The following is a 16,239-nucleotide window of genomic DNA, read 5'->3' as shown; positions in this document are numbered from 1 at the left end:
ATTGTAGTACCTGCTTTGCTAACAGTTTTTTGTGTGCTTCATAACAGTGAAAAGTAAATGACATCAGTAACTGAACAAATTCTCACAGTTGTGCTTCATGTGGGATGCCCAGTTGTCAGTGAAAAGTACATAATTTAGTTCAGAATTTTACCAATTAAAATGGCTCAAACTGCATATAAACATTTGTTTTATATCTTTTGCTATAGACTGAAAGTAACACGCTTGATTTAATTTTTTTTACAGCTCATGGCTTTTCGAGTCAGAAAATCTCATTCACTGCTCCTTGGTTTAGTAGGCATTGTCCTAATAATGTATTCAGCTTATTATTCGAATTCAGGATACCTATTTGTCGAAAATGGGCCAAGTAAGTCTTCTATTAAATTGTATGCTTACATTAAAATTTTCAGTGCTTCAGTACAGTAGCTATTTATTACCTCTCACCTATGTTATCATTAATAACTTTTGAGTTAATATTCATAATTTCCAATCATATTCACACTTCAATGGGAGATATTTGAACTTGGGAATGTATTGCAAATTGCAATCGCTGCTTTTAGTAAGAAATGGATGGGTATTAGACTAAGCACATTTTCTTGTAATACACACTTAACGTATACTTCAGAATTGTATTTAGCCACAGTTCTGTTTCTGGACCGTAGAACTTTTTATGTTTGAACCTATCAAGATATTTCTGTTGTTCTTTTGTAAATTTCTTATCAATATGAAAGGTTGTAGTGTGTTAAAGGGAAAAGAAGGGATAGACCATTTGTACTTCACTTTCGAAGAAAGTAAAGTGCAGAGAAGCTAAATACTACATTAATTGCCACACAGTTAATGACTGTGATAATTGCAGCAGTATGCACACTCATGTCACAAGTTAAGGATTTTGAGAGATCCATGTGAAAACATTACCTCCTGGTGACACTGTTTAACTGTTGTGGAAAAACACAGAAACATGCAGCATACAGTACATACTAATATGACACCACTTAGTGTTTCTGCAACAATATGTGTGTGTAAAGGTCTCTGGTGGTGTTCTGATTATTTGTTTAAGCTTTGGCACACAGTACTAGTAGAAGAGTAACAGAATGGCACATCGGGACTGATGACCTCAGAAGTTAAGTCCCATAGTGCTCAGAGCCATTTGAACCAATGACACATCAAACACATTTGGATGACATTTTATCCAGCCAGATCAGTGTCAGCTTTGAGCTCAGTAACAGTCAGTCCATGGTGGACTCAAAGTTTAATACTGCCCACATCATAATGTCACAGATGCCTGAAGGGAGGCAACACTGCCTGTCCAGGCAGGGTTCACCTTGGGTTCTCATTTGCATATTTTGGATTCAGGAAGATGCTTTGCATGCTCAATGCATTCTTCTCTCACAAAGACACCAAATAACTCATAAAATATGGTTCTTAGCTGACCATTAGTTGACTCAGGAACAGTAGCATAGTGAAGTGTTTATCGATAAGTTACGGTTCAACTTTGAGTAATTACCACTATATGTTGACTTTAAAACTCTGCCTGTAGTATCAAAAGGGGACCATACAGTAACAGCAATATTCAAATCTGGAATGGCAGCCTGTTAGAATTGCGTGTATGCCACTGTATGTGTTTACAAGGGCTACATTAATGACTGTAGGCTATGAGTATGACACTTTGCAGTAATATGTGGGCCTTTCTCATAGTGTGTATGGACCTGGGTTCTATCCAAAGGATAATGATACTAGGCAATGAAAAGCTGACATTGTGACTGAGTGCCTGAAACATAAGGTCAGTCAGCTAGAGTGACAGTTTTTTCCTTGGACTTCAATCCGATTGAACATGAGTGGGGACTGTAAGCAAAAGTATTTAAACCTCACTAGCACAGACCATTGCTGATCAGATAAAGACACTGATCCATGAAGTGGAAGTGTTGCTGCTAGCCTTGCTGGTACAGTACAGTCTACACTGAGGATTCATGTTCTCATGTAAGCATATTACACACCATACTGACACTGTGTATGCCAGTTTTGTATGGACATCACACATTGTAACTGTCACCCATAACCTACATATGCGTGCCCACAACACTTTGCATCCATATTAGTTGCTCAAAACATCCCCACAAAACCCTTCAGTATGTATGTTATAATGCTTCATGTTTTGTGGATTTTGGAGATTCTCTAACTTATAAAAATGAGTGTCATAAGACTTTGTTGTATGCCAGGCTCCTGAGTGATGGTAATGTTGCTGTCAGATAAATTAATTATGCACAATACACTCCATTCTCAGATTATACTACAAGAGAACACAAGGCTAGATCTGAACTTAAGCCTTAGATTAACAGGTGTTCTTTTATCCTGCTGTAAATTGTTTGATAAACTGAAATTTTAATTGCCTCGAATAAATATTTCTCACCCTTTCAAGAAGTTTTTGTTTTCATAGTTACTCTTTCTCTACCCATGGACGAGTATTTTTAACTGGAGCTGTTACTTAGAATTAGTGAGTTCCAAACCTCCATCCAACCCTACTACATTTAGTTTCTCTCTTCTTTGCCTAAATCACCCAGGCACATTCTAGTATGATTCCGTTTGAGGACATTCTTCATTACTTCCTTTTTCCACTTGCCCTACCCCAGTGTTTTGTTTTCTAATGCCCTCAGTGGTGGCAACTCTGTTCATCTTCCTTCCTAATTTTCTTTTTTTCCTTCCTGTGTTCGTCCTCCCTCCCCCTTTCTCCCATGCCCTTCCTGATCATTGGTCCTGATTCTAGTATTGTAAAACAAATCACATACCTACATTTACATGGCACTAATGACTGCACTTTCTCTACCTCCTATTTTACAGTCATTTCTTGAATGTTATAACAATTTTATTTCAGGTAAATTGTGACATGTGTGTTCCTTATGTCTGTTTTTCCTACAAATATAATCATGCAATTAAGTGTTGTGTATTTATCTTAAGATATGTTCCTCATGGAATGACCTGTAAGAATTTCACTACTCATAAATGAAGTATGAATCTGTCTTTTATTATGTTATTTGCATTATTGGCCAAGGGCAGTGAAATTATGGCAGATTCTCACAAGGCTAAATATCTTCACTAAATTTGTTGAGAAAATCCCCCTCCAAAGAGTTTTAATCATCAGAAATGTTATCAGGTGAAATAATCTTATACATTTCTTTGAGAAACTACTATTCTTTATGCAGAACATTTTCCACCATACATTGAAGCTAAAAGCTGATTTTTTTTCCCCTAAATCATGTGAACATTATTTTTAGAGTTGATTAAGTATGCATATAATATGATATAGCATTGTATTCTTTCAGTGATGAATTTGTGATTTGGAAATACTGCTGCATGAATTGGTGTTACCGAGCTAAAAATGAATACTACCTTTCTTTCCAGATTCTCTTGTGTTCTGTGAAATGCTTTTAATTTATTCCTAAGCATACTGAAAGGACTGTATAAGTGAGAAAATATCTACAATCATTGTTCAAGTTACTGCAGATGTTAGTAATTTGTTCACATGAAAATTTTCAGCTGGTAACATTTTTCATGTCGCACAGATTTTTATCATCATTAATGATTTTGTAAATACTTACCAGTGTTTTAAATTTGGTTGTGTTTCTGTGTGTTGTGTGTGTTATAAATAATATTTGGAAATACCAAAGTAGTAAACAGAAAAGATGGTTGCAGTTACTGAAAAATTAATAATTTTAACAGGAAATGTCAGAGTTCAAATTGTGTCCAAAGTTCTTGCCTCATTTTCATTGGTTCACCTTATTTCTACATGAAGATGTGCAGTCCACAAGCCACTGTGCACTGTGCAATGGAAAGTGCTTTTTACTAATATCAAAAACCTTGTTCTACTCTGTTCGCATATGGAGTGAGATCCGAATGTAACAGGCAGTAACATCATTGCCAAGTCTTGTTTCATCTTTACGTGCCAGATCAGGTTCAAAGAGAACAAAATTACCCATCTTCCGAAGACTAGTATTGAGTTCCATGAGCATCCCCATTATTTCTTTGTGTGGAACACACTGCCGTGCTATAATGCATGCAGTTCATCTCTGAATATTTTGTTTGTCTGCTGTATAAATTATATAATGATTCCAAGTGGTGGGGTAGCAGTATAGAACAGAACACACTGGTGTTGTCTTTGCAATTTTCAGAAATGATGGGCTGCACTTTCTCAGAGTTCTCGCAACAAAATTGTCTTCCATTCACGTTCCCTGCTAAATGATTCCACATGTTCATTCCATTTTGTGTCTATCCACATTGCTCCCATTCAGTACACAGTGTGAAAGTACTGTCCAAATTATTCACCAGCTCCTTTGGATCATCCAGCAACACTACCTTCCTGTTGACAACATCATCAGCAAAATTGCTCTACATATATTGTTGATTGACAATACAGCACAGTGTTAAAGCAATTCAGGAATCTAGGAATACAGCATCTACATTTCCATTTACACCAACTGCTTCCATAAAAGGTGAATCAAAGATGAATTAATAAGCCCGTGATTTAAAGCCCTTTCCATGTTTCCGTGTTCTTGTCCAGTGACACAAAATTTCTGATATGATGTAAATGTCAATAAGATATAACCCCCTCTTGCTCCTCCCTTCCACAAAAAATGAAAATGGTACAGATGAAATGACTTTGCAACCACTATGAAATTTATCAGAGGGTTACTTCCCATTTTACCATGCGTGCTTCAGTGCCGTGCTGTGCTGTAAGTCATCCAATTGTTTCCTTGCAGTCCCTTCGCGGGTGATACATCGAGGGTTGTTTTGTATTCCTACCTTTCTTACTGAAAGCTGGTTCTTGAAACAGTGTATGTAGGCTTTCATAGGGTAATATAGAGCTCTTAAAGTGTGTGTCAGTTTAGTTTTACTAGCATTTTCCTGATGCTATTCCAAGGGCCAAACAAACCTATGACCATTCATGCTGGTTTTTTGTTTAAGTTAATATCCCTTGTTAGTTCTATTTGCTATGGGTCACACACGCTTGAACAACAATCTAGGATGAGTTACAGGAGTGTTTTGTAAGCAGTCTCGTCCATAGGCTGATGGTATTTTCCCATACCAGTGTATTGAAGTGTTCCATTTGCTTCACCTATGATGGAGCCCATGTCACTGTTCCATTTCATAACCTTACAAATTGTTACAACCAGTACCTGTATGAGTTAGATGGTTCCAGTTGTGACGTACTGATATTTTAGTCCCAGGATATGAAGTCTTTTGTTTTATGAAGTGCACAGTTTTACATTTCTGCATATACAGAGCAAGTTGCTAATCTTTGCACCACTTTGAAATCTTATCCATATCTCCCTGAAAATTTGTGCAGATTTCATCACAGTACTTCATTATAGATAACTGTGTCACTTCTAAAAATTCTAAGGCTATCATTAATATTTTTTGCAAGATCATTAATGTACAGTATTAACAAAGTCATCAAGAAACTCTCTGGAGTTTACCAGAAGTTACTTCTACATGTGTTGACAACTTCTCATCCAAGTAACTTGCTGTGTCCTTCATAGCAAGAAGTCCTCAATCCAGTTCCAGAATTTGCTTGATATCCATAATAAGCATAGGTGTTGGTTGTACTGAGTCGAATGCTTTTTGGAAGTCAAGGATTTGTTCACCTGCCTGACTGCCGTAATCCATTGCTTTCAGGATGTCGTGGGAAAAGTGTGAGTTAGGTTTCACAAGAGTGGTACTTTCAGAATCATGGTTGTTGGTATGGAGAAGACCGTTCTGTTACAGAACATCATTATTTTTGAGTTCAGAATATGTTCTAAGATTCTAAAACACATGGCTATGACACTGAACAGTAGTTTAGGGGAGACGGTAGGTTCACTGCGATGATACATGTCCATGGCTAACCAATTTTATGTTCATCTCAGAAATTCTGTCTGTAAATGTACAACTATTGGGTGCGCCTCATTAGTATTAATACATGGAAATGTATTTATAGGTTGCTCACCAGTGAATGTCACGTCTTTTTTCATCTTATTCAGTTTGACGTGTTTATTCACTTTGTTTTGATTTGTGTTCATTTGAGAACCCTATACGTGGTGTAATGTCATCTGGTTACATATTAACTATTATATGTGCTGTGTAACCAGAATAATAAATTCAGTATTATCATAACACTCCTCTGAAACTATAAAAAGAACATAAATACCGAGTATCATTGTGACTGTTGTTTCCATTCTTGCACACAAATTAAAGCAACAACTCATTATATCTTCAGTTGGTACATTCATTACAGTTCTGGAAACTATTGCTGCCTTTTCTTTCTTTGCAAGTGAGAACCTACGAACTTCATACTCATTATTTACATACATATTACAAACAGTATTTAACAATAAGCTCCCCTAGGGATAAATGTGTGCAAAACATTACAATTCACTGTGAGGAAAATGTTGTTATTCCTTTTCGCTTCAAAGTAATGGAAGAAAAAGGCAGCAGGAATATTCCTGTATCTACGATATGGGTTCAAGTCCTGGTCCGGCACAAATTTTCATTTTCTTTCCATTATACTGCTAACGATTGTCCGTATTCACAACAGCAAGTACATTTCGTGTATTCCTTTGCTTTTACCAGAATACATTTCATCTTCATGTGTACTTTAATTGAAGATTTTCTTATGGAGAAAAGAAGTCTGCTGAAATACCCATCTTGTAATTTTTCTTTTATACTGTAGCTATTCTTTCAGAACACATACTTCATATGTGCAATCTCAGGATTCATATATGATGGAATACTCTGCATGCCGAAATATAAATCAGTGTGTGTTGGCTTGCTGTATACAGAGTGGCTAATCTACCCATTCAATTTTTGTTGTACCAAAACGTCTGAAAAAGGCAACTTAGCTTCTGTCTCTCTGTCTCTCTCAATAACAAACTGGATGTTTGGGTGCATGTCATTCTTGTGATTGAGAAACTGTTCAACAGCTTGAGTGCTCTGTGACCAAACCATAAATGTGTTGTCAACAAATCGGTAAAATTAACATCAGTAAAATGGAGCTAAATTTAATGCCTATTCCTCAAAATGCTCAATAAAATACTTGGCCCCTGTTGGAGACAATAGAGGAACCCATCGTCATTCAGTTGGTCATACCAATTTTATCAACATGTGACCCCCCAGGGGATCCACAACTCTTTTGTGGATACGTGCGTGGCGAGCACGGGGCCCCAAGCTATTGTAGCCTTCTTTCTCTCCAGGGCTGCATTTCCTTCCCCTTCCCCTCCTTGCTCCTTTCCCGTCGCCCTCTCCTCTCCCTCTCTTGGTGTCCTTGCTTATGTTGGCCCCCGCTATCCTCCTGGTTCTGTTGGTTTTACAGTCCGGCTTTGTTGCGTAATCATCTCCTCCTTTTGGCATTCCTTGGTCCCCCTCTGGGGTTTGATCTCCAATACAAAATTTCTCCTCCGTAGTGTGAGCCATTTGGGGAAGAGCACCTTACCTACTGTCTCCAACGTGCGCCCTCCTAGTACATTCCACCTTTTCTTTCAAGTCGTCGTCTGATGCTAGGGTGCTTAGCCAGCACGGTAGCCAGCCCATGTGGTGGGGTCGCTATGTAACCTTTTGGTTGAGCCCCCTGAATACACAGGGATCACACTTCTGATACCTGAGCTGCGACCTCCTCATGCATGCCTTGGAGTGGTTGCTCGTCATCCTGGAGCATCGGAACTCCCGGCAATGGCCACCGTGCCAGACGGCCCTTGCTGTGGCTGGGTGGCGCCCGTGAGGAGAGCCCCTGATCGGAGTGGGTAGTATCAGGGCAGATGCTATGCAAATGAAACGCATATGGGTCCAGAACTCTGGCCGTTCTTCTGCGGCCGTCTCTCTGCGTGGAACTGATTCTTCAAGTGCTTCTTCTCTTGCCCCTTCGGCCTTCCCTTCCACGGCTACCCCCTGGGAAGAGGGTGAGGCCCGTCGGCTAGGGGCGAAACCTTTCCCCCGTTATCTAGTTTGCACCAGGACTGATGGAGATACTTTCACCAATACCAACCCTTTATTCTTTGTGGAACACGTTGAAGACAAGTTTGGCAAAGTGGACTCCCAGAGCAAGATGCGGTCGGGTTCGTTGCTGATCAAAACTGCTTCAGCTGCCCAATATGCGGCCATTCGTGCCTGTACCCATCTTGGCACAATTCCTGTGTCCATTACCCCCCACCAGTCTCTAAATATGGTACAAGGTGTGATTTTTCACAGGGACCTCATCCTTCAAACTGATGAGGAACTTCGGGACAATCGGGGATGGCAGGGTGTTCACTTTGTTCGGTGTGTCCAGAAGGGTCCTAAAGACAATCGTATTGATACTGGTGCCTTTATCCTGGCCTTTGAAGGGGATACCCTCCCTGAGAAAGTTAAGATTATGATTTATTGATGTGATGTGAAGCCGTACATCCCACCTCCTATGAGGTGTTTTAAGTGCTTGCGTTTTGGACACATGTCTTCCCGCTGTTCACAGGCCCCTCTCTGTGGTGACTGTGGACGTCCACTCCATGAGGGGAGTCCCTGTGTTCCCCCTCCTGTGTGTGTAAATTGTCATGATAGTCATTCTTCACGTTCACCAGATTGCCCAGTATATAAGAAGGAAAAGAAGATACAGGAGTATAAGTCCCTCGATCGTTTAACCTACACAGAGGCCTGAAAGAAATATACACGTCTTCACCCTGTGTCCATGACATCTAGTTACGCCTTGGTTACATCTTCACCCCTTCCTCCCTTTTCCTTACCCCCATCCCGGACCCCTCTCCTGCCCCCCTCCGCTGCGGCTCCCACACCTTCTCCTCTGGGCGCTGCCCCTGCTCCCCAGCCGGAAAAGCGTCCCACTCCTTCGGCGTCTGCCTCTCAAGGGCGCCTCTCCCGGGATGCCCCTTCCCGGCACCTTCCAGGCCAAAGGTCAGCTGCTGCGCGACGATCGCGAGAGCCACGGTCTGTCGGCCCCCAGGTCGCCCGGTCTCTTTCTGTTCCTGATCTTGCTGCAGCTGGCTCCTTTACGCCACACAGCCCTCCTCGATCTCAGCCTGAAAAGAAGAAGAAACATAAGTCCCGGGACAAAGAGCCTCTGGTGTCACCAGAGGTCCCTTCCCCGACTTCACAACCGGATTCTGACCTGTCGTTCATGGATGTCACCCCCTCCTTGTCGGTGACGGGTGGGGAGCCGGCGTTATGACTGGCTTTAGTGTGTTCAGCCCCCATTTAAATCATCATTCTGTGGTTCTGCAATGGAATTGTAATGGATATTATCGTCACCTTCCGGAATTGAAATCCCTTCTTTCGTCTTACTCTGCAGCTTGTGTGGTTCTCCAGGAATCTCATTTTACTGATTCTCACTCACCGACCCTCCGTGGGTTCCATGTTTTCTGTCGAAATTGGGTTGGACCCTTGCGGTCTTCTGGTGGTGTTTGTACATTGGTCTGTACAGACATTGCTAGCACATGGATTCCTCTTCAAACTACATTGGAAGTGGTTGCTGTTAGGGTCCACCTAGACTCTGTGGTCACAGTTTGCAATATTTATCTCCCTCCTGACAGGACTCTTACACCTGCTGCCTTAATTGCCTTTCTTCAGCAACTTCCTCCTCCCTTCCTCCTCCTTGGGGATTTTAATGCTCACCATCCCTTGTGGGGCAGTGCCTTTCCATCTAGATGAGGTCTTCTTATAGACCAGTTTATTGCAGACCACGACTTGTGCGTTCTTAATTATGGCTCCCCTACTCATTTCAGTACCGGTCATGGTACCTTTTCTGCCATTGATCTTTCTCTTTCTTCTCCCTCTCTCCTCCCTTCATTACACTGGTCGCCACACGACGACCTTTGTGATAGTGACCATTTCCCGTTGATTATCTCGCTCCCTTCCCGCTCCCCGATGGACAGGTTACCTCGTTGGTCTTTCCAACGCGCCGATTGGCCTCTATACACTGCACAGGTCGTGTTTTCTCCCTCTTTGTCGGGTTGTATTGATGACGTCCTACGTGATGTGTCTGACGCGATTGTTCGCGCTGCTAGCCTTGCTGTCCTGCACTCATCTGGACCATTTCGTCGCCGGCAAGTCCCATGGTGGAGTACGGCCATTGCCATTGCCATCCGTGATCGCCGTCGAGCTTTGCAACACTTTAAGAGGCACCCATCCGTAGCCAGCCTTACTACCTTTAAATGCCTCCGCGCTAAAGCCCGTTATTTAATCAAACAGAGCAAGCAGATATGTTGGGAACGATTCGTTTCTTCCCTTGGTTCTACTGTCCCTCTGTCACAGGTATGGGCTACACTTCGCTCTCTCCAAGGTTGCCATCGGCATTCCACCCTCCCAGTCCTTCACCTCCCAGATGGCCTTTGTACGGACCCATTAGTTCTTGCAGAACATCTTGCGACCCATTTTGCAGTGGCTTCAGCATCAGCCTCCTATCCAGCTGCTTTCCTTCACCTGAAACAGCGGGCTGAAGCTTCCACCTTATGTTTTACCCCTTGTGAGTCAGAATCTTACAACGAACCTTTTACTGAATGGGAATTTCTTTCTGCACTTTCTTCTTCTCATGATACGGCCCCCGGCCCAGATTCCATTCATAACCAACTGCTTCAACATCTCAGTGCTCCACAACAGCAACATCTTCTTCAGGTGTTTAACCGTGTCTGGCTCCAGGGTGACTTCCCTTCTCAGTGGAGGGATAGCATCGTGGTTCCTGTCCTTAAGCCTGGTAAGAACCCCTTATCTGTTGACAGCTATCAGCCAATTAGTTTGACCAATGTTGTTTGTAAGTTACTTGAACGGATGGTAGCCCGTCGGCTCAATTGGGTCCTCGAATCTTGGGATCTAATATCCCCTTACCAGTGTGGCTTTCGAGAGGGACGGTCTCCAATCAATCATTTACTTCGCTTGGAATCCGCAGTTCGGCAGGCTTTTTCCCAGGGCCGCCATTTGGTTGCAGTGTTTTTTGACCTTCGCAAGGCCTATGACACGGCCTGGCGCCATCACATCTTACTTACCCTTCATCAGTGGGGTCTTTGGGGCCCACTCCCGATTTTTATCCGCCAGTTCCTGTTCCATCGGTCATTCAGAGTTTGAGTTGGTACTGTTTTTAGTTCTCCACGGACCCAGGAGACGGGCATCCCACAGGGTTCTGTCTTGAGTGTCCTTCTTTTCCTCATTGCTATCAATGGAGGCCTCTGTCAGTCCTTTGGTCACCCCTGCCCTGTATGTGGATGATTTCTGCATTTGGGTTAGTTCCTCTTCGATGGCATCTGCAGAGCGGCAACTCCAGGGAGCTATACAGCGTGCCTCTGCATGGACCCTCTCACATGGGTTCCAATTCTCTCCTCTAAAATCGCGGGTGGTCCACTTCTTTCAACGTACTACGATCCACCCTGATCCACAGCTCTATCTCAATGCCCACTGATTGCCTGTGGTCCCACAGTTTCATTTCCTGGGTCTTCTTTTCGACAACAAGCTCACTTGGCTGCCTCATATCAGACTTCTGAAGATAGGATGTTTCTGTAAATTCAATGAACTTCGCTTCCTTGCCCACTCCTCTTGGGGTGCGGACCGTTCCCTCCTTCTCCATCTTTATCGTGCTCTAGTTCTGTCTCGCTTGGACTGTGGTTGTCAAATTTATGGTTCAGCTGCTCCTTCCACACTGCATGTGCTGGATCCAGTCCACCATCGTGGTATCCGTTTGGCCACCGGTGCCTTCCCTACTAGCCCTGTTGATAGTCTCCTGGTTGAAGCTGGGATCCCCCCCCCCCCCCCCTTTCTGTTCAGCGGTCCCAGCTTCTGGTGTCTTATGCACTCACTATCCGTTCCTCTCCCACTCATCCTTCCTATTCTATCCTGTTCCCAGACCATGGACGTCGCCCACCTGACTCCCGCCCTCAGGCGGGTTTACCGGTTGGGCTCCGCCTTGCGTCTCTATGCCGTGATTTTCAGCTTCCTTCTTTGTCCTGCCTTCCTCGCTCCCTTCCCTCCACCCCCCACCTTGGTTAGTTCCTCGGCTTCGAATTTGTATGGATCTCCGCCGTTCTTTTTTCTGCCAAATTTTATGGGAGTTTCGGGATGCTGTTGTTTTTTACACTGATGGCTCTAAATCTGCTGATCATGTGGGGTATGCCTTCACGTCCTCTGTCGGAACGGAAAATCATCTGCTGCCACCTACATGTGGGGCGTTTACTGCGGAATTGATGGCAATTTCCCAGGCCCTTACCTTTATTAAACAGTCCCAACACAACCGCGTTTTGTTATGTACGGACTCGATGAGTGGCCTTCTTGCTATTGACCGGTGTTTTTCGCGCCATCCCTTGGTCTCTGCCATCCATGACCATCTCGCTGATGTTCACTGTGCTGCTTGTTCCATTGACTTCCTTTGAGTCCCTGGCCATGTGGGTATCCCGGGTAATGAGCTCGCTGATCGTTTGGCTGGGGGAGCAGTCACTTACTCCCCCCCCCCCCCCCCCCCCCGTTTTCTGTAACCCCTCCTGCAGCGGATTTACAGCTTCACATCAAATCCCACTTCGCACAGTCATGGGGCAATTCTTGGGAGGCTACTCCCCTGTGTAATAAACTTCGTGCGATTAAGGTGACACCAGGCCCATGGCGTTCTTCCTTTCGCCTCTCCTGAAAGGACTCGACCACACTGTGTCGTCTCTGCATTGGCCATAGCAGTCTGACCCATGGTTTTCTTTTGCGTGATGAGCCACCCCCAATTTGTGGTTGTGGAGCCTTCCAGTCGGTAGCCCACATTTTGGTTGAATGCCCCCTTCTTTTGGCTCTGCATGCTAAGTACAGACTCCCCCACACTTTACCTTTGATGTTGGCTGACGATTCCCAGGTGGTCTCTCTGGTTCTCGGTTTCCTCCGGGAAAGTGGTTTTTATTCTCAGTTTTAAGGTTTTTAATCTCTCTCTGGTATTGGGGCAGGGCGGTGAGTGTTTGGGTGTCTCCCACTGTAAGCAGTGTTCAGAGATTCCCGATTCACCTCCTTGACAGAAATCCTCTTTTCTTCCCCTTTTACTCTGTTTTTACCCTTTTTTTTAAGGCTTGGTTAGTCTCCTATTCCCATATGTACTTTCTACATTCTAGCAGTTGTACCTTTCAAGTCACAGGTGGTCTTGCCTATGCTGCTTCAGCATAGCGTTGGGTCCGTTCTCTTGCTGACTTCCCTCGTTTTGTTTTTACCATTGACAACATGACTGCCCCTTTACGTTTTTAGTCTTTTCCCTTTTATTGTTCTGACTTTCCTGAGATGTCACATTAGTGGAATGGACCACATTTGAAACAAGGGACTGATGACCTTGCTGTTTGGTCCCTTAAACCTCAAACAACCAACCAACCATCAACATGTGAGATGTAGTTGGTTGTCAAAGTGTGGCAAAGAAACTTCATAGTTTTAAAAGAAAAGTGGTCTGCCAACATTTTGCGTGTCTTGCACAAGAACTTCAGTAAACTGAAAGACCACATCTAGAATGACTAACACATCATTAGGGCTAACTTTGATTTGTTTGGTTTAAACATTTGAAGTATGTTCTCCAAAAGAGCAGCTAAGGCACTTGAGATACAAGGTTTGTGCTCTTCAAAAAATTAAAATGTGAACTATCTGTTGTGATTCTTCCTTGCTGCAGCACTACATCTAGCAAAATAGGTAGGGCCCTGGAAAGATATACCATCACACCCATGTTCTGACCATCTAAGAAGGTAGGGAGATGTTGTGCCTAGCTAGACAGCCTGAATGTGAGGATCAGTGGGATTTCAAAGGTTCGATAGGAGTGTGGAAGCAATGACATCAAGCAGTCTGTCTATACAGTTTCCAACTGTGGTGCAGTAAACCAAACAGCACATTAAAAATCAGGAACTTTAAAAATCACTAGCTACTGAGTACACCATCATGAATAAATATTGAATAATGTTTGATGAAACTAAAGTCTTGCCCCATGCTTCTGTACACTGGGGTTTTGTTATCAAAGGGGAAGCAGTAATTGAAACGTGCAACAACAAATTCAGAGATGATAGTAGCTATTATCTTAGTCATGTGTGGAAGGCAGCTGTCAACATCAGCACAGACATTGACACAAAATCTGACAGCATGGCATATTCTGACCAATTAAAAGTTGTTTATGTGCTATAAAAGGTAACCAAAGCAATCAGTTGTTCTTGCTGAACACTGTGACGATGATCGTCGAAAGCTTGAGGTTTTTCCTAGTATTGTGACACAGGAGGAAGAAGTATGTCTTAGACAAGAATGTCATTGCAAGAAAATTTGTTCATGTCCAATCTCAAAGTATGTTCGTTTGGTGTTTCTTGATTTTGACTAGTACAAAGAACACTGGCTTATTTCACAGATTGTTCCAGATTATATGGACTTTACAGTCCTATAAATTATGGCAAGGCCTACAGATTGCCAACACATTAGGCAAGAATGGCAACTGACCATCAACATAGGAAGTGAAATGCAATAAACATAAATAACTGAGTACTCATATGTATTAATTACACTATAGTCAAGGAATTACAGTAATCACTCACACCTTGTAAATACATGTATCCATCTGAAGTTATTTAAAATGAAAAGACCACATAAATCTAGTTTTGAAAAAGACAGATTCTGTGGTCAATTGCAAAATCACAGTACAACCAATTCATGAGTATTGTCTGTCTGTCAGGGGCCATTGTATTGTTAAATTAGAGGGGGTGAGGGGAGAAGGAGACAGCACAATTTGTTATAGGCTCGTGTAGTTAGTCCAGCAACATCACAGGATTGATTGACACACTCCAGCATAAAATGCTACAAGAAATATGTGCCTCAGAAGTTAAGATTACAAAAACAGAAATTCTAAATCATTTCAAGAACCATATTAGTTTCTGACTTACCTCTCAAGTAATGACTTCTTTTTTTTTATGTCTCATCCTGCATGTGGAAATTATTTTATTTATTTGGCCAGATACTATTTGAGTAGTCCATCATTTATACCAGGATGTTGGGGAAAGTCAAGTATGCTATCACACTAAATCATGTAAATTTGGTTCTCTGTGCACTAACTGTTTGCACATTGTGTTTCTGAGAAGGCAATGGGAATGATATTGGCATTTGCATAGACAAACTACCCAAACTTCATATCGAGTCTTGCTGATGTGCCAGACTAATAGTCCTTAACCTGGTTTGGCTCACTTCCATATGTTAAGCTAGTGATTATAGATTGTTGTATGACTAGATCATGTAGGGTAAAATTAAATAATTCCAGACTTTTCCAAATATACCATCAGTTGTTCCTCCTGTGTACCTCTCTCAAATCTAATGGAAACGAGACTGGTGTGCTGTTGTTCATATGCTCACATCCTAGCATGGCTTGTGGAGTACAGAAACAGATGTAGATTGAGGAGAAACACAGTATAACAGCTAACCAGTTGCACCATAAGCATGCTTCGTTCTCGTGAAAGTTTATGTTGCATCAAGCTGATGGTTGACAAAGAATTTGATTGCTTATTTCTCTCCTGTATTTTGCTGTCCCATTCTATTGAAGTGCCACAAAGTTTCACAATTGCACAGTTTGTAAAACTGCATGTCAGTGTATAATTTGGACATTAGATAAGTCTTAACTGGTTTCATTATAGTCCTACAGTGTCTGCCCTGGTAAATGATTTCATTCTCATTGGTTCCAAAATACAGATATTCCAGTCAGATAGGTCAGTTTTGTTTAGAAGTATTGATGGCGAGGGCCTGTATTAAGCAATTTTATAGTAGGTGCTCAGTTTACTGAACTGTCTAGTGAGAGTGTGTGAATGTTAAAAAATGAAGCTACTGACACAATATCCCACTGCCCAAAATGTACTTAGAACTGTGTTGTGAATAACCTCTGATTGCTTCATTGTTAGTATTTTTAGTTTTATTTAGCAGATGCTCTGCCAGAATGAATCCATATTCATTGCTTTTCACATGACCAAACATAAACTTTACAGCAAGAACTCCTGTGGCCAAAACATACTACAAATAATTTCCACCACACATTCACAGGAAACTGAAAATTAATCATTCTGATGAAATTATAAAACTAGTAAAATATTAACACCTACTTGATGTTTGCAAAAATATTTGTGTTATAAAGTTACCAAAATTGTCTTAATTCTGCAGAAATGTGACTAAGTGGTAAAGTGCCACACTACAGATCTAAAGCTCTGACACTGGAATTTTTTCTGTCAATGTTTGGAGGAAGGGCAACTGCATACCACCTCCAATTGGACCTGCCTAGTAAAGTGC

General features: G+C 42.3%; 1 protein-coding gene across 3 annotated transcripts in view; it reads left to right on the top strand.

Annotated features, from left to right (window-relative positions):
- The window catches only part of LOC126470249 (beta-1,3-galactosyltransferase 5-like), a 180,293-nt gene that overhangs the window by 148,862 nt on the left and 15,192 nt on the right, over positions 1-16,239 (top strand). For all 3 annotated transcript variants that reach the window (XM_050097960.1, XM_050097961.1, XM_050097963.1), the window contains one exon: positions 244-364. In XM_050097960.1, coding sequence (XP_049953917.1) covers positions 247-364 — 118 coding nt within the window. In that variant the 5' untranslated portion in view covers positions 244-246. The remainder of the gene's footprint in view (positions 1-243; positions 365-16,239) is intronic.

This window comes from Schistocerca serialis, chromosome 3 (assembly GCF_023864345.2).
Source record: "Schistocerca serialis cubense isolate TAMUIC-IGC-003099 chromosome 3, iqSchSeri2.2, whole genome shotgun sequence".
Classification (NCBI taxonomy): domain Eukaryota; kingdom Metazoa; phylum Arthropoda; class Insecta; order Orthoptera; family Acrididae; genus Schistocerca; species Schistocerca serialis.
Note: the sequence above shows the minus strand (reverse complement) of the source record. Positions and strands in the feature narration are given on the sequence as shown.